Raw genomic sequence first — 19,583 nt, 5'->3', positions numbered from 1 at the left:
ACAAAATCTAAAACAAACCATAACAAGTATAAAATTATACATTCATATACTACAAGTTTGTTTGAGAAATAACAATAAAACATGTACATCTACTAAAAAAAAATACATATACTAAAAAAACAATAAAATTAACATTTAAATAATGTTAAAATTTTGAAAGATAGAATTACTTACAAAAAATGATAAAATCCGTCGGTAAATCAGAACACGGATGCTGTGACCACAAAACTTCAAGAAATACAACTTGTTGTGCTGAGATGAGGAAGATTTTTGTTTTGGGGCGAGGGGGGGCTGGTTATTTTGCAGATGGGGAGGGTTAGGATTAGGAAGAAGAAGGAGAAATGGGGGAGGAGAGTGATGGCAGATCGTGGCCATATATTCACTTTTGCCGACGGACTTACCGACGGTTTTTATTTCGTCGGTGAATCCGTCGGCGAAACCGTCGGTACTTCTGACGGGCAATCGACAAGTCACCGCACGGACCTGCTATTCAAATCCCTCGGTGATTCCGTTGGTATTTTTAACGGTGCACCGGTCACGTCACCGGTACGGATCTGTCATTTCAAATCCGTCGGTGATTCCGTCGGAAAAATCACCCGCCAAAACCTCCGCGCCACCTACCCGCCCTTTTTTCATTAATTCTAAATTTTCTGTCGGTAATTCGATCAGTAATTACCGACGGACAACACCGACGGACGTTGTCCGTCGGTAATTACCGACCTAATTACCGACGAATATTGTCTGTCGGTGATTTCGGCCGAAAAATACCGACAGAAAAAATTCAGTCGGTATGTCCGTTGGTATTTAGCGAATTTCTAGTGGTGTAATTACGTAAAATAAAGATATTATCACTTTTTAAATATTATATCTGAGGTAGGATGTATTACTGATTGTCTTAAATTACTAAAAATTTGTTTTTATTCTTTTTTTATGGGTTTCCTATAATATTCCTGAGCATCGGTAAATATTCACCTATGAAACAAAGGGATTTTTAAGCGCCAACACTAGGCAGGCACCCCCAGTGTTTTGGTAGCCCAAAGCCTCCTCAGGCAACCCAAACAAAGGGATTTTTAACCCGTCTTCACCCGGAATGTCCAATCTGTTGGTGTAGTTTATAAATAAATAAAGAAAAGATGTTTATCCCACATTGGAAAGAAACACTTCCTCATAATGTTTTTAAGTGTGGGTTTCTATTGTGTAGTAAATTAAGCCAGGGTAGACAAACTATCATATTTGGCTTCCTAATGTTATTGTATGGATATTTATAATATAAAAAAGATAGCATTTGGAACTTGGAACTTAATATGAACAGTTATATTGTTTCATCAATAGTCATATTGTTTGATGAACAATCATATTGTTTGATGAACAGTCATACTGTTTCATCGTTATGTTTCAAGTCTATAAAAGCATGTTACTACAAAGAAAAGAAACATAACAAAAATACATGTATTTTTTTCTTGGTCTTATCTTCTCATTCTTTTAGAGGTTTAGAGGGCTTAGTTGTATCCTGAAGGTGTTGTCTCTGTGTGGGACAAATAAACACCTTAAAGATAGTGTTTTCACGCCTCTAAGCCAACTCCATATTTGTTTCTATCCTAAACTTTCCTAAAAATTTTAAGGTGTTTAATTTTAATGGAGACAAATATGAATTCTAGCGTCAAAGTTACTAAGGATGTCAAAATTCAACTAGATTAGTTTGATGGTACGAATTACACAAGATGGATGGATAAGATGATATTCCTGCTTACTTCATTAAAGATTTACTACATTCTTGATCCGAATCTATTTGCAGTGCCTGAACCACAAAAAGATGAATTTGCCACTATTAAGACTACAAGAGTAAAACGTGAAGAAGATGAAGTGCTTTGTGGAGGGCATATACTGAATACTTTGACCAGTCGACTTTATAACATATTCTCCAAATTAAAGTCGCTAAAAGAATTTTGGGCTACCTTGGAGACACACTACAAGTAGGAAAAATCAGGTTCTGATCGTTTTCTTGCTTTAAAATTTTGAGTATGAGATCACTGATAATAAGCCAATCATGGATCAAGTCCATGAAATTCAAATGCTGATATCAAAACTTAGTGATTTGGATATCAAAGTTCCTGATTCACTTCAAGTGGGGGCTGATTTATCAAAACTTCCTCCATCCTGGAATAAATATAAGAAGAAGATGTTGCATTCTATAGACAATTATACCTTTGAACAGTTTCAAACACACTTGCAAATTGAGGTTCAATCTCGTATACGTGAATTGCAAGCAACAAATTCTAAAGTGAATTTGGTTACTGAAACTGGTTTGACAATGACTCAAAACAATTTGAAAGTGCAAAAGAAAGGAAACAAATTCAAGAAGAAACAAAATGCTAATAAAAAGCATAGAGTTTGTTTCCATTGTGGAAATAAAGGGCACTATATAAAAGAGTGCAGATTCAAGAATTTCAACAAGAAAGGTGGTTCTTTCAAAGTGAATATGGTTAAAAAAGATGAAGCCAGGGAGTTAGTTGCCATGATTTCAAACATTCAAATTGGAATGATTACCGAATTAAATATGGCAACTAATGTTGTAAAGACTTCAGATTGGTGGCTGGATTCTGGTGCAACAGTTCATGTTTGCAACAACAAAGCATGGTTCAAGACTTATGAAGAATTGAAAAAACCTGAAGAGGTCTTGATGGGCAACCATAACTCTGCCAAAGTTTTGGGAAAAGGAACTATTGAGTTGTACTTTACTTCTGGACAAAAATTGTCTTTACTCAATGTGTTTCATGTTCCTGAAATTAGGAAAAACTTTGTATCTGCTAGTCTTTTGAGCAAGAAAGGGTTTAAAATTGTTTTGGAGTCTGATAAGGTTATTGTAACTAAGAGTGCGATGTTTGTGGGGAAGGATTATTCCTGTGATGGCATGTTTAAGTTCAGTATTAATGAAATCAATGTTATTTTTGCTTATATGGTTGAATCTACTTCTCTTCTTTGGCATGCTAGATTAGGACATCTAAATTATAGATATTTGAAATATATGTGTAAGCATGGTTATATTTCATGTCAACATAATAATAAAAACAAATGTGAAGTATGTATTCAAGCAAAGATGACAAAGAAGCCTTTTTCTAAAGTAGAAAGGAATTCTCAATTACTTGAGCTGGTCCATTTTGATATATGTGAAATAAATGGTATGTTAACAAGGGGTGGAAAAAGATATTTCATAACTTTCATTGATGATCATTCTTGTTTTACCTATGTTTTCTTGTTAAGAACTAAAGATGAAGCCTTTGGAAAATTCAAGGAATTCAAGAAAATGGTAGAAAATCAAAAGGAAAGGCAAATTAAAGTTCTTAGAAGTGATAGAGGTGGAGAATACTTTTCTAAGGAGTTTTCTACTTTTTGTGAGGAAAATGGAATAATCCATCAAATGACAGCACCCTATACACCACAACATAATGGACTTCTTGAAAGGAAAAATAGGACCTTTGTGGATATGGTCAATGTTGTTGCTACCCAATTTTTGACCCATGTTTTGATAAATTTTCAAAAAAAATCCAAAAATAGAAAAAAACATCGAAAATCCAAAAAATACTTTTTTTAATATATTTGCGTCGTTTTAGCATTTTCAACGTCGTCTAAAAAAGAATTTAAAATTTTAAGAGTCTTTCAAACGCATTTGACTTTTCACGTGTGATTTTTTTAAATCACCAATTTTCCTCACTCAAGACGATGTTGATAAGAAAAATCCAAAAAATAAAAAAAAAAAAAATCAAAATTTACAAAAAAGAAGTTGATGGACCAAGTTGGAAGACCTAGCAACATATTTGCCTATAAATAGTAGTTTCCAACACTTGCAGGGGGGATTTTGAAACATCAAAAAAATACAAAAAGAGAAAACCCTAAACCACAAAAAACCCTAAGAAATCCCAAACACAGCCGCCTCCCCGGAGTTTTATTTTTTACCCAAAACCCACAGACCATACCCTGATTTTCCCCCGCCGCTCACCATCTTCCTCTCCTCTCTCCCAGCCGACTTGCCTTTCTTCCTCACCCGTAGGAGGTAGCAGCGCCGTCCACCACAACAGCGCCGTACACACAGAGATCTAGCGGCCGACAGATCTTCCCTTAACAGTAACGACCCAAATCGGTTCGCCGCTCCTTCGTCATTTGCTTTTTTAGCCGCCACACAACAGCTCTCGCCGACCAGCCTTCCACTGCAGCTAAGACTCACAGCGGTGCCCACAGAACCACCGCCGTTCCCTTTCCCCAGTGGCGACCTCGAATACTCCTTCCACAACGACCAGATTAGCCGTTTGAAGAAGAAGGACAGAATAACAAAACCGAATAGAGCAAAAAAGGAGAAGCAAATCCAAATCGGTGAAGAAGAGAAAGAAAAGCAAATATGTAAAGGAAAAAAAAAAGCCGAAGCATATTTCAAAAACAAAAGAAATAAAAACTAAAATCAACTGTTGCGTGCGTTTCTTTTCTTGTTCTGCAGGCCGCCGGCGTAGGAAGACAGAGAAGAGGAAGAAGACCCCGATCCACTGGTTCTGCCACCTTCATCGGCGGTAGCGCGTGAATCCACGCGCCGCCAGTGGCGACGGCGTGTGGGAAGACGTGCCGCCACTGTTCCCGTGCACTGTTCCTACATATTCTAGAAGCCTTAGGATGTTTTAAGGGCTGTTTTGTAATTTTAAATGGTTTGATGTAATTTTATTTATTTATTTAGCATTGAATTTTTATTATTTGTATTGTGGATGTAAAAAAAAAAAAAGAAACAAAAATAGTGAAAGTGTATATGTGTGTTTGTAATTTTTTTTTATGAATGTTTTATTTTTTTATGATAAAATTGCAAAGATTAAAGAAGAATTTAATGTTTTGATTGGATCACGGTCAAGAACTATTAACTTATACGTAAGTTGTATTTCTAATATCCGATGAAAAGATAAAATTTAAAAACTTCTTTAACATGTCAAAATCACGAAGCAGCTTACCTTAGGTAGGGTGCGTTAGGGGTGCTAATACGTTCCCTAACCACAACCAGTCCCTTACCCGCGAATCTTTGACAAGACCAGTACATCCGGTTTCCTAGTAGCCTTCAATAAATTACTAGATGGCGACTCCAATGAACCAATTCAAGCAAACACTTAACGAGAAAAATCGACAAATGCCATGCTTTTGAATGCTAAATTACCAAATAATTTATGGGGTGAAGCCTTACTTACTGTATGTCATATTTATAATAGAATACTATCTAAAAAATCAAATGTTTCTCCCTATGAAGCATGGAATGGTAGAAAACCAAATTTGAATTATTTTAAAGTGTGGGGGTGTGTAGCTTTCTATAAAAGTTCTGATCCTCAAAGAACAAAATTAGGACACAGAGGTCTTAAGAGTGTTTTTGTTGGTTATGCACAAAATTCAAAAGCTTATAGACTTTTGGATTTAGAAACTAATGTGATTGTTGAATCTATACATGTTGAATTTATCGAATATAAATTCATAAGTGATTCAAATGTGCAAGAATCAAATCTAAAAGAAATGACTCCTAGCTCAACGTTAAGTGAAAAACGTAAAAACTTAGAAGTAATAGGTTCAAGTGAACCTAGAAGAAGTCAAAGAGTTAGAAAGGAAAAACACATAGATACAGATTTTATTTCTACTGATTCAATTATATTTTTAGTGGAAGGTGATAGATATACAATATTAAAAAAGACACCTATGATCCTAAATATAGAAGATGATCCAAAGACATTCGATCAAGCTATGTCTTCTAGGGATGTTGCTTTTTGGAAAGAAGCGGTAAATGATGAAATGGATTCAATATTGTCTAACAATACTTGGTTCCTAGTAAATTTACCTTCAGGTTCTAAGCCAATATGATGTAAGTGGGTGTTTAGAAGAAAATACAATACTGATGGTTCTATACAAACCTTCAAGGCAAGATTGGTTGCCAAAGGTTTTACTCAAAAGGAGGGTGTTGATTATTTTGACACTTATTCTCCAGTGGCAAGAATTACATCAATTAGAGTCTTATTTGCATTAACATCAATTTATAAATTGTATGTTCATCAAATGGATGTAAAGACGACTTTCCTAAATGGATATTTAAAGGAAGAAGTGTATATGAAGCAACCTGAGGGTTTTATACTTCCTGGAAATGAAGAAAAAGTCTGTAAATTGGTAAAGTCCTTATATGGTTTAAAACAAGCTCCGAAACAATGGCATGAAAAGTTTGACAAAGCAATTTTGTTGAATGGTTTTCATCACAATGGTGCTGATAAGTGTATGTATTCCAAATTTACAAAAGATTTTGGTGTGATTATTTGTCTCTATGTAGATGACATGTTAATATTTAGCACCAATATGATTGGAATAGTTGAAACCAAAAGGTATCTTACTTCTATCTTTAAAATGAAAGATCTTGGTGAAGTAGATACAATTTTAGGTATCAAAGTTAAGAAACATAGTAATGGCTATGCACTTAATCAGTCACATTATATTGAGAAAATGCTCGATAAGTTTAAGCATCTCTATATAAAGGAGACTAATACCCCATTTGACTTTAGCATGAAGTTAAATGATTATTGTGATAAAGCGGTAGCACAACTAGAATATGCTAGTGCCATTGGAAGTCTTATGTATGCTATGCATTGTACAAGACCAGATATAGCTTTTGCTATATGCAAGTTATCAAGATATACAAGTAAGCCGAATACAGATAATTGGAAGGCTATTACAAGAGTCTTTGGTTACCTAAAAAGAACGATTGATTTAGGCTTGTTTTATTCTAATTTTCCAGTTGTAATGGAAGGATATAGTGATGCAAGTTGGATGACTAGTTCAAGCGATAATAAATCCACATCAGGATGGATTTTCTCACTTGGAGGAGGTGCAATATATTGGACATCTAAGAAACAAACATTCATCTCTCATTCTACCACGGAATCAGAATTTATTGCTATAGCTGCTGCAGGTAAAGAAGCAGAATGGTTGAGAAATATGTTGTTTGATATTAAGTTGTGGCCACAACCTATGTTAGCTATTTCTTTGTACTGCGATAGTGAAGCAACTATGTCTCGAGCTTATAGTAACATTTACAATGGTAAGTCAAGACATATAAGCATTCAACATGGATATATTTGAGAGTTGATTACAAATGGTGTAATCACCATTGTTTATGTGAAGTTTGTGAATAATTTAGCGGATTCGCTCACAAAAGGACTATCTAGAGATATGGTACGAAAAACAACTAATGGAATGAGGTTGAAACCCGTTATTAAAGATACCAGTAATAGGAACCCAACTTCGGATTAGCAAAAAACTTATCTCTTAGTTTAATGGGTAATAACAAGTTACTGTTTTGTATCTGTTGGACATTAATAATTAATTTGAGTCCCTGTTCTGATAGTATTCAGTGTGTTCTATTACGAAAAGTAGGATGAGCATAGGCTCTTAATGGAATTTAAAGTTCATGCCTAATGTAATAGAGACATGTATAATTCCACCTATATGAATATAAAAGTGGTGTCGCTTTTGACAAGAGTTAGGGTTTTCTCTTGTAAATATTCATAAATAAATAAAAAATTATGATTTTAGCACATGGCCATAATAGTGCTAAACAGTTGTAAATCTCTTTAAGAGTTTGGATAGTATTATGGGTGTAGTATCTTTTATTCTACAACAAAAGTTTTGGTTTAATCTGCGGACATAAATAACTTTAGTAGGATTCAAGTTCTAACACTAATTAAAGGTTTAAATTGCAAAATACCTTCTTGTAAGCATAATTCTATCAAGTGAAAAGATCTTCATTACAAACTAGTGGGGGTTTGTTGGTATAGTTTGTAAATGAATAAAGAAAAGATGTTTACCCCACATTGGAAAGAAACACTCCCTCCTAATGTTTCTAAGTGTGGGTTTCTATTGTGTAGTAAATTAAGCCATAGTGGACAAACTATCCTATTTGGCTTCCTAATGTTATTGTATGGATATTTATAATATAAAAAAGATAGCATTTGGAACTTGGAACTTAATATGAACAATTATACTGTTTCATGAATGTCGCACGTCGGAAAATCCCGCGCGGCAATCGGCTGGCGATTTTTCTCTCATTGCATTTGCTTGAATTGGTTCGTTAGGAGTCGCCACCTAGTGATTTCTTGAGGGCTACTAGGAAACCGCATGTATTGGTCTTGTCAAAGATTCGCGGGTAAGGGACTGATTGTGGTTAGGGAAGGTATTAGCACCCCTAACGCACCTTACCTGAGGTAAGCTGCTTTATGGACTTGATGTGTTAAAGAAGTTTTAAAAATTTTGTCTATTCATCGGATTTTAGAAATACAACTTCCGTACAAGTTTGTACTTCTACACCGTGATTCAATCAAAATATTAAATCCTTCTTTATTTCTATAATTTTATCATAAAAAAATCACAAACAAAATACACACACCACATTCAAGCTTCGTGAGCTTGATGTAATTTTAAAAATAAAATTTTTAGCCCAATTCTAAGGCTTTGATAAATCATTTATTAATTCCCAAAATATATGTAAAAACATGTTCTTACATTTTCATGAAAAATACAACATGACTTTATCTATCCTTAGATATTTGTGCATATTCAAATTAAACAATTAATTCTTTTTTTGTTTTTTGTTTTTTTTATTTTATTTTCTAGGTGTATGGTTACCTCTCTAAGGAATCACCTAAATTTTCAGAACTTGTTTGTTTCGAACAAACATCAACATGAATTCTGTTTTTGTATTAAACTTTGAATTCCTAAAAATCCTTGTGAACATGTATGATCATGCATTGTTTTGGGAAGAAAAGGGAAACGCACCATAAGATTTTGGGCACTATGGTTTCATGCTTAAAGGTTATGCTCAATGTGTTATTTGCATGAAACCACAACAAAAATGAAGGCATGTAATGAACACAGGAAAACACATGATCTTAAGAAAGGCTCAGTGGACAGGGAAAGTCTTGTGGAATTTTGAGCCAAATTACCAACAAAAACTGGAATAGGTTGAAACAAAAAATCAAGTTTTTGCAGGTATGATCAAACAAAAGGAAATAATTGGGTAGGCTCCATCTTCCCATTCTATATCAGAACTTTATCCTCTATCCTTGAGAGTGCACACTGCCTTTTTCACAACTTACTCTTTCCATTAGTGTTTCGAGGTTTTCAGAGCATTCCACCTCTAGTGCATTCACCGATCTAGTACCTGAAGCATGATTGGGTGGAGAGTTCGAACTTATGTTTGGAATTCCTTCGAAGGTTATCCATCCAGCTTTAATCAAATGTATGAGCCTCTTCTTGAAGGCACTACAAGTATGAATGCTATGTCCCGCGGTGCCAACATGGTACTCGCAAGTGAGTTTGGGCTTGTACCAGTTGGGGTAAGGTGGTTGTAGAGGCGTGAGAGGTTCGAGAGCTACATGTCCAATGCTTAGTAGCTTTTGGTACATCTCGTTTAAGGGCAATGGTAATGGAGGTAGTTGTTCTTGGATTCTTTGGTGTTTGGTTTGAGACTCAGGTTTTCTAGTAGGAAAAGAAGAGTTGAAATTGATGTTGGCGATTTAGGGTGAAGATGATGGAGTGTGATAGTTTTGGAATGGGTTCTTCCTACCCTCAATATGGCCAACCTCTTTTTTCTTTACCTTCAAAACCCCTTTTCTCCACAGGTGCAGAGATTCTACCACTCTTTATTCCTTGTTCTATGCGTTCAACTATTGCCACAACATCAGTAAATTGATGTGCCGAACTACCCATCACATGCTCGTAGTATGGGTCATTGAGTGTATTGGCAAACAGAGTGACCATCTCTTTATCTAGGAGCGGAGGATATACTTGAGCAGCTAGGTCTCTCCATCTTTGAGCATATTCCCTTATGCTTTCCTTGTCCCTTTTCTCTAGATTGGACAGACTGGTTCTATCAGGAGCAATGTCCATATTGTACTTGTATTGCTTGACAAACGCATCCACCAAGTCTTTCCATTTTTGGATCTTTATATTGTCTAATCTCATGTACCAACTTAATGCCGCCCCACTTAAAGTGCATTAGTAGTTTTTCATCATGTACTACTTCTGCCATTTTATTGCAGTAAGATTTGAGATGAGTTATGGGGCATTGCGTTCCGATATATTTGATGAATTTAGGAACACAGAACTTTTTCGGGACCACCATATTTGGGACCAGACACATTTCTGTTGCTCGTACTGGATCATACAAGTCTACCCCTCCAATGGCTCTGATTCGGGCTTCTAGCGCTGCCATCTTATTTTGATCAATGCCATTAGATGACTTGGTCTTGTGGGAATCATTGGCAAATAGATCTATGACTGTAGGGGCTGGTGCTGATGGCATTGAGTGCACAAATGCTGGATTATGTGGAGGTTCTTGACCATGTTCACTCATTGTTTCTTCAGGTTGAGCTATTGCCGGAGGCTGAACAAAAATAGCTGGCTGATTGGAAGGACCTTCACCAGAGGCATTTCTCAGTGTATGCTCGAGTAGGCTGGTGAGGCGAGCCACGCTTGCTTTTAGAGACTCTAACTCTTTTTGGAAATGGGCGTCACGGTGAGCACGATCTTCACCTTCCATGTTTCTTGCTTGGAGTCGAGTGTTGTAGACTCTTTGGGGACCTATATTTTGACCTGGTGCATGTATGTATGTATGTATGTTATTTATAATGGATTGATGTATGTGTGTGGATGCAAATGTATGCACATTGGGTATTAACCCATACAGAATGAATATGTAAGGAGTTCATGCTCTAAAAGAAGGTTCTAGGTCATTACATGATGGGTAGGTTTTCTACCTGGTTTTGAAAAGGTTTATGAACTGCCCAATGACCACCTCACGTGAAGGCAGAGTAGGGGTTTACAAGGAATGGTTGGGGCACAGTGTGACTGCCATTACCAAGTAAACACACAGCTTATAGTTGGATGTTTCACGAATTTGAACCCCGATTGAAAGTCATGAGGCAGACCGCTACTCCCTACCTAACCTAGAATTGGGTTTATTTGCAAAATTAAAATGCATGCTAAAGTAGTAAAAATGCGAGCTAAAATTAAAGACCAACAAAAGGAAAACAATCAAACAATCAATGCTTAGTCCCACCAGACATGGCGGTCCCCTATGGAGTCGCCATTCTGTCGCACGTCGGAAAATCTCGCGCGACATCGGCTAGCTAGGAGGATAGCTACCTGTGGTGGAGCTAGTGGTGGAGAAGTTGTTGGTGGCTCTGTTTGGTGGCTGGAACAGTTGCAGCTGGAAGAGGAAGAAAAGAAGAAAATCTGCAGCAGGAAAAGGGAGGAAGGCTGGTTTTTTGGCTTACTTTGGAAAAATGGGGGCGGCTGTGTGCAGAGAAGAAAAATCTCGGGTCGGCGGCAGCAGCTGGATGTTAAGGAGAAGAAGAGTTAGGTTTAGGGTTTCTTTCCCCTTTTTTTTTTATTTGTCAAAATTGCCCCCTTACAAAATGACCCCCCTTTACTGATTTTTGTAGGTTGCTATTTATAGGCAAAGGATTTTTCGGGCCTCAAAATTGGTCCCTCAATTTTTTCAATCAATTCACTTGGTAAAAAATAAATTTAGTCTCTTAAAATTTCAATCTTTTCAATTAAGTCCAAATTAGGTTCCCAAACTTAATTTTTCACCAATTAAGCCCTCAAATTAATTTGACCAATTTAAAGTATAATTAAGTCCTTGCACTTAATTAAATCCTTCAATTGGACCTAAATTAATTCTTTAACATAATTAAAAATTTTAATTTGACCCATAATTAAATCAAATTGGCCCATTAAAAATTTAATTATGTCATTGAACTCAATTTTTATGTAAATTCATCCAATAATCATCTAATTTGACCTTCAAATTTGCATTTTTCTATTCTTGGGCATAATGGGGTACCATTAGGCCTTGAAATTCCTCTGAAAATTGCAGCTTGATTTTTTCCTATTTTTGCAGTCCTTTTTTATCAGCTTTCTCCACAGTGCCAACTTTTATTTTATTTTTTTGATTTTTATTTTGAAAAAAAATGAATTTTGGGGAATAACCCAAAATTGGGTTATGACAATGAATAGTCATACTGTTTGATGAACAATCATGTTATTTCATCAATAGTCATAATGTTTGATGAACAATCTTATTATTTGATGAACAATCATAGTGGTTCATCAACAGTCATATTGTTTCATCAATAGTCATATTTTTTGATGAACAGTCATACTGTTTCATCGTTATGTTTTAAGTCTATAAAAACATGTTACTACAAAGAAAAGAAATATAACAAAAATATATATATTCTTTTCTTGGTCTTATCTTCTTATTCTTTTAGAGGTTTAGAGGGCTTAGCTGTATCCTGGAGGTGCTGTCTCTGCGTGGGACAAATAAACACCTTAAAGATAGTGTTTTCACGCCTCTAAGCCAACTCCATATTTGTTTCTATCCTAAACTTTCCCAACTATCCAATCATGTCCCAAGAAAACACCTCAATATTTTTTTCATTTCCCAGGACTATGCATCGCACAATTTTTCTGTGAACATAATTTATATTATGCAGAGCATGTTTGCTAATTGTAACACCACTTGGTGTGTTGAAATATTTTCTACACCTACTCTCTGCATCTACATGCAAGCATGGCGCATACCAGACAGCTCTAAGATGTAACTTGTTGTTGCTGATCCGTTGTAACTGTACCTTTCCCTATCTTTGATACTCTGTTTCCAGAAAACCTTCACTGTTTCTTGGAAATTAAAATTCAAGAAATGGCCACCATCTATCCATTGAATCAATTTCCAGAATTACGTGCATATGTTAAGTGGGTTTCAATTTATTTTGAATAAAAAGGACACTAGAGTATGGGAGGCAGACTCACAAGGAAGGTTCAATTGATTAGGATGTTGCTTCAGAATAGAGTCTGCACTCGGGAGTTTCTTCTCCACAGGAATCTGATAGACACCGGTCAAAGTAATTGTTCATCTTTTCTTGCATTGTTCATCATTTGGATGAAGTTCACAAAATGGTTAGACTGCAGCTGGGTTATGCCTCAGGAGTGCACTGGTGACCGGGATATTCCAACGAATAGCAATTATTTTGCTTTCGCATGGCATTTTACGGGGCATTTGGACATCAAGAAATAAACTAATTTTTGAAAACAAAAAACCGATTGGAATGCAGTGTTTACAGTACTAATCCTTCACCACCTAGCACTATTGTTGCACACTGTGGACAATAATTTCTCATATACAGGGATGGATCTTTACAGAAGTCCGATAGAAATATCTGATGCTGGACAAATTAACAACTGCTGAATATCTTTTGGTTTAATTGTTTTATAGGAGTTCCATTTCTCTCTATGTAAAGACTATGTTTTATTTATAAAATTTCGATTATTATAAAAAAAGAAAAATCTGCAGATGTAGGCTAGCTAAATTAATGGGTCAAAAGTAAAAATCTGCAGAATTTGGTCAAAATTAATGGCTCACCACTATCTTATAACTGATTTTATCAATTTAATAAAAAACAATGAGGATAATGAGATTAGAATCCATGACACATTAATTTCTTTGCTATTAAAATTAAATATAATATAAAAAATCATCTCAACTCCAAAATTTAATTAAATTCTTTCTAAGAAATAGTTTTAAGAACATATGATAACAAAGAATTTATAGTATTCAGAAATATAGAAGAGAACTGCAATATTATTCCCGGCCAGCCTTGTTCAAGAATGTAGTTTCTTGACTGAAACTTTAATGATTTTGACTTCATGTTTCGCGGCAAGGGGAATTACCCTTTAGCCTAGTAGCTAGTTAGTGATGACTTCCATTGCACTCTATACTCCAAGTAGAAGGAAATGAAGCCCCTTTAATGGCTTGTTGGAAATAGATTTCGAGGACAATTTGTCATGAACGTGAAACACATTTGTATATTCTATGCGTCTATGTATGAACAGTTAAAGTAGGATTATTCCAAAAGGAAAAGGGAAAGAGATGAAGAATTTACTTTCTGCTTGTTTAGTTCAGAAGCAAGAATGTGAATCTCGATTTCAAGCTGCAATATTAATATGGTTTAAAAAATGCAATGCACCCAATCTTTTTTAATTAAAAATATTTTATCATAATGCAGGAATATTTATATTCATTTTGTATTTCCAGGTCAGAAACTACAGATCACATCCGTTTTCATTATTAAATGTCTTGAAAAATCTGGAACAAATAGTTTATTGGTGGGGACTTTCATGGTTCATGACTCATTTCTTGGATGATTTGTTTCATTAATGGAAAGGATTGATCAAAGGAAAGTTCAAGCGAAAGGTATGGTTCATAACTTTCATGGTTCAGAACTCATTTATTGGATGAATCTGTTATATATGGAATAATATAGATTATAATTTGGCATACTAAAGCTAATTCTTATATGAAGCAATCATCCCTGATTTTTTGTTGTTTATTTCAAAATGCCGCATCTTGGATTCAATTCTTTAAACCTAGTTTTATACATACTTGCATGGATCTATTAACAAATAGAGAGTGTGTAGCATATTGAATATATTAAATAGCCTAATTCTCAGCTGATTTATTTTCAATAATAAGCCAATATCTTTTTCTGTTTCTGTCTTATCCTCCAATGTAACCTTTTTTATTGCTGCAGTTGAGAACAATTAAAGTAGGATTATTCCAAAAGGAAAAGGGAAAACAAGTAATAATTTACTTTCTTCTTTTTTGCTTGCCTATTTTAGAAGCAAGAATGTGAATCATATAAAAATCATATATGATTTTTAGAAAGTTAATATAAAATCATATAATTTTTAGAGTCTCGCATGTTAGCAATCATATATTGAGTAAATATAAAAATATAAACACATAAAAAAAAAATATTGAATGGACCACACATTACATGACTTGAGTTTTTTCAGCTATTTAATTTAATATAAAATTTTACAAGGCTTAAGTTTTTTAATGACTAAGCAAATAAAGTAAAGAGGGATGTATTATAAATTAATATATTAGATTCCATCATTGTTATATTCTTATAAAAGAAGTAAATAGAACTTTAGCTTCATTAATTATATTCTCATAATAGTTTCACTTTATAAACTAAACAAGCAACACACAGATCCTCATTTACCTTTTTCTTTTTAACATGGAACTGTTCTTTAAAGGACTGTATATAAAGGGCGCTGATACTTTGTTTGTTGTGTCTTTATTGTCATCTCTCCGAAAACAAGTTTTCTTGTTGACATTGATTTTAGCAAGAGCTAGGTAGAGGAGCATTCCGACCATTTCCATTACTAAAAGGTATGATATACTTACAGTTCTCTTTCAATGCTTACTGCTTACTTCCTAATATTGTTTTCCAAGTCGAGAACTTCATTAATATCTCTTATTGCCAGTAAAATAGTGACTATACAAGGAGAGAAAGAAAACAGCAAACAAAGTATCATGTACACTACAAAACATAACAGTACTAAGCATGATTTCACCCAACAATTCAATTAGCTTTGAGTTGAGATTGTTCATTAACAATGGTTACTTGCATAATTTTATGTAGAGAGCAAATATGGATTCTGAGATGATACAGGATATGGATTCTGAGATGATACAGGAGACACCTTATATGGATTCTGAGATGATACAGGAGACACCATATATAGCAGCCATGAATGGAGAGTGGCAACACATGATTGACTACTATAAGAAAAATTTAAAGTATTTGTTCTCTCCAGTTACTCTCTCATTAGATACTGGATTTCATCTAGCAGTTCACAGCAACGAAGAGCGACCACTTAAAGATTTACTTGGAATCATGGAGGGAAGAGAATTGGAGGGAAGAGAATTTATTTTAACCCAGACACGAAACAAATATGGAAATACGGTTCTTCACGAGGCAACCATCTATGGGAATTACGAGGCTGTAAGATTCTTGGTAGAATGTTGTCCAGACCTAATTTCCATTACTAATAACTTCGGCGAAACCCCGTTGTTTACAGCTGCTGGATTTGGTGAGGCAGAAATAGTGGAGTTTTTAATTGCGACCAAACCAGAACAATGCGTGTTTGATAAAATAAACCTGTTATCAATTCACCGCCAGCGATGGAAAGATGACCTGTCCATCCTTGGCGCTGCTATCATAGGGCAACACTATGGTAGCAATTTCTCTCTTTATAGAATTCTCAAATTTAAAAAGTGTGTGTGTATCATAGATATTGTATAATTTTTGAATGTCTAATTTCATGAATATTGCAGAAACAGCTTTACTTTTGCTAGAACTGGATGAATCGCTCCACAGCTTGAAGGACAAAAATGGCATAACTGCTCTTCAACTTCTAGCCCACATGCCATCTGCTTTTGAGAGTGGATTTCCCATGGGCATATTTGAAAGACTCATATACTGTTGTATGCCTACTCCAAACACACTATTAGACCTTACAATAGTGCCTACATAAATATACATGCATGCATATATATGTGTGTGTGTGTGTAGACATCTATATATATGTCTATGATTTGAACTCTAAATAATGTTGCAGGTCTTCCTGTTAGCCGCAAGGTAAAATTACAAGTAGAAACTAGTGGCCAGGCACGGAAGGATGTGGGAGATGTTGAGAGCGGTTTGGAGAGGAAACCAAGAGGCTATTTAAAGGTCCTTAAAGGTAGTGGACACAGTTGAGACCTGTTCTTTGGGTTTTAAGGCTAGGCGGTATTGTTGAGCAACCTTTGTATATCGATATTAGATATATTTCTGGAGAGTACAATGAAAAACACACACATACATACATATAAAATTATGTGGCTCAGTTTATATTGGCAGGACTTTGATCCAGTTCTTTTAGCTACGAGTTTTATTATTATTATTATTTTACTGCGGTTCATTCTTCTACTATCGTTGTTCACGTTTCTATCTATTTCATAAAAATCACTAGCTCTGATACATGTTTAATTTCATTCGCTTTCGCATGAACATGAAGAACGATGTTGGTCAGCAACGCTAGAAGGATTCTGGAACCATAAAAGAAAGCATGTATTTGCTTTGAGTCTCGCCAAAAACCTAATAGCGAAAGATGAGTCATGGAATAGAGTCAGAGTACCAGTTATGCACATAATGGAAGAAGAAGAAAATGGAAAGGGAGAAAACGAGTTCCTTGCTGCGTGGCAAACTTCTGTAACGAAGTCATCATTAATTAGGAAGGAGGATATCCCATTGTTGATTGCAACTAGATATGGAATAGAAGAAATTGTTGGGGAGATAATAAAACAGCATCCTCATACTATTGAGCAGCTCAATGATAAGGGGCAGAGCATTTTGGATGTGGCAGTCATGCATCGCCAGAAAGAGATCTTCAGTCTTGTGAAGCAACGGAAAATACCATTGGCTAGACTGCATCGAGTTATTGATAAGAAGGGCTACACATTGCTGCACCATGTTGCAGTTATGACGGAACACAGTAGAGCAACCAAGCCTGGACCCGCACTTCAGCTTCAGGAGGAGTTGCAATGGTTTGAGGTGAGCCCTTTTCATCCCTTTGTCCTTACCTCCTGATAAAAATTATACATGGACATGGTACAGGATTACCCTTCTTGTGTATATGAACACCATGCAATCCTATTCAGACATTTGTTTCATCCAAATTATCCAAACCAATTAACGTACGTAGAAATGTCGAACCTAATGAAGACATCAGGCTGAGCGAGTTCTTCTGACCACCTGACCCACCTATTTTGGGAAAACTTAAATATTGTTCACAATTAAAAAATTATCTGCACTCTAGTAATTACATTTCTGTAATATTTAGTTTTATTTAGGAGCTCCTTATATATAATGGTCATGCTTATATCCAAATTATGGCAGCAAGTCCGCAAGGTAATTCCTTCTCATTATGTCGAGCTTCCGAACGATGACGGCAAGACTGCAAGAGAGCTCTTCAAAGATAATCACGAACAACAACTGCATAACGCAAGAACATGGATCAAGGAAACAACTCAGTCTTGTTCCACTGTAGCTGCACTTGTTGCTACTGTTGTCTTCGCCGCTGCCTACACCGTGCCTGGAGGCTCTGATGCTAAAGGCAAGCCCAACTTCATCAACTCTCCCTATTTTCTGGCTTTCACTGTCTCGGATGTTCTCTCCTTGGCAAGCTCCTTGACTTCGCTTGTGGTTTTTCTCTCTTTGTTGACCTCTCCCTTTGAGCTACAAGATTTCTACATTTCTCTTCCTCGAAAACTTATTTTGGGCTTCACCTTCCTCTTCTTGGCGGTGATAACGACCATGATATCCTTTGGGGCAACGATTTTGATACTCATTCAAACAGAGAGTAAGTTGACAACATTACTCCTTTCCTTTGCTGCCTTCTTTCCTGTCTCAATATTTGCAATAATGCAATTCCGTCTGTACGTCTCCTTTATGGGCTCTACATTCAACATTCTCAAGAAAAACGGGAAAGCTCTGCCATCGTTTCCTGTCCCTTGCCTACCATGGGGGCAAATGCTCGGTCCCAAGAAGAAGGAAAAAAGCTCGATTTGATTAATATGTGAGAATAAAGTGGCCTAGAGATTTTTCATTTTTATTGTTGGTTTGAACCTCTACCATTGATCATTATATTTTGAGTGTTACAGAATATTTGATTGTTCAATTTCGTGATACTTATGAGGTTGTGCTCTCTTCAATGATGGCCTTAGAAGTCAGTACGTATTATATATTTAGATTATATGGGTAGCAGTGGCGGATCCAGAATTTTTCGATGAGGGGGTAAATTATTAACAAATACTATATTATATAGATATATATTAGAAATCAATTCAAAACATATATACTAATTCATATCAAGTAAACTTAATTTAAAAATACTTTTAAACTAAAAAAACTTGCATTATAATTATCGGGGTTGATTTCAATATGACTTTTCTTTGAACTTGATGGAGTTACATGACTTGAAACTTCGATAGACTCTTCATCCTCAAAGGATTTACACTTGAAATACTTGTCTAGTGACATGTTAGTTTAATATGAACCTGCTAGATTTTTTTTTTATCGTCATTAGTGTCTGCATAATAATTAACACAACTACACAATAATTCACTGTTAAATAAAAGTTATTTGAGTTTACACAATAATTCTAAATCTTCCATATGAAATTTATAGCAAAATACACATCAATTCATTAAAATCAAAACCTATTTCAATATATATCTATATGCATATAATAAGTATGTTGATTAAATTATACTTAATCATTTCTAGATATTTAATTGAGGGGCAATACTTGGTGTATGTGTAAGAGGAACAGTTCTTGAAAAATATGATTTCTACTTGATATTTTGCTTACAAACAAATTATGTGAAAATATTAAATTTCAATAAACTATTATGTTAATGCAAGAGATGTCAAGAATAATGGTTTTGCATTAATATTAATTTATTTCTTTATAATAAAAAAGAAATATTTAATTGATTAAATTAGCAGATTTAAATATTTATTTTCAACATATTTGAACATATTCATATCAAAACTCCTAGATTATCATAAATCCTAATATTTTTAATAACTAATTATAAAAGAATAAAATTAAAATTAAACAATGAAGTAAAT

The 19,583-nt window shown here is 35.0% G+C and overlaps 1 protein-coding gene across 1 annotated transcript; it reads left to right on the top strand.

The window, feature by feature from the left end:
• Positions 1–15,180: 15,180 nt before the first annotated feature.
• LOC118054794 (uncharacterized) lies at positions 15,181–18,661 on the top strand. Its single transcript, XM_035066501.1, has 6 exons — positions 15,181–15,295; positions 15,549–16,143; positions 16,244–16,393; positions 16,528–16,650; positions 16,966–17,501; positions 17,847–18,661. Exons 2-6 carry the CDS (start codon positions 15,558–15,560, stop codon positions 18,516–18,518), a joined length of 2,067 nt encoding a protein of 688 aa, XP_034922392.1. The 5' UTR covers positions 15,181–15,295; positions 15,549–15,557; the 3' UTR covers positions 18,519–18,661.
• Positions 18,662–19,583: the final 922 nt, after the last annotated feature.

The sequence above is a fragment of the Populus alba genome, chromosome 11, assembly GCF_005239225.2.
Source record: "Populus alba chromosome 11, ASM523922v2, whole genome shotgun sequence".
Taxonomy (NCBI): Eukaryota; Viridiplantae; Streptophyta; class Magnoliopsida; order Malpighiales; family Salicaceae; genus Populus; species Populus alba.
The sequence above is the reverse complement of the archived record's forward strand: the minus strand, read 5'-3'. Positions and strand labels throughout refer to the sequence as shown.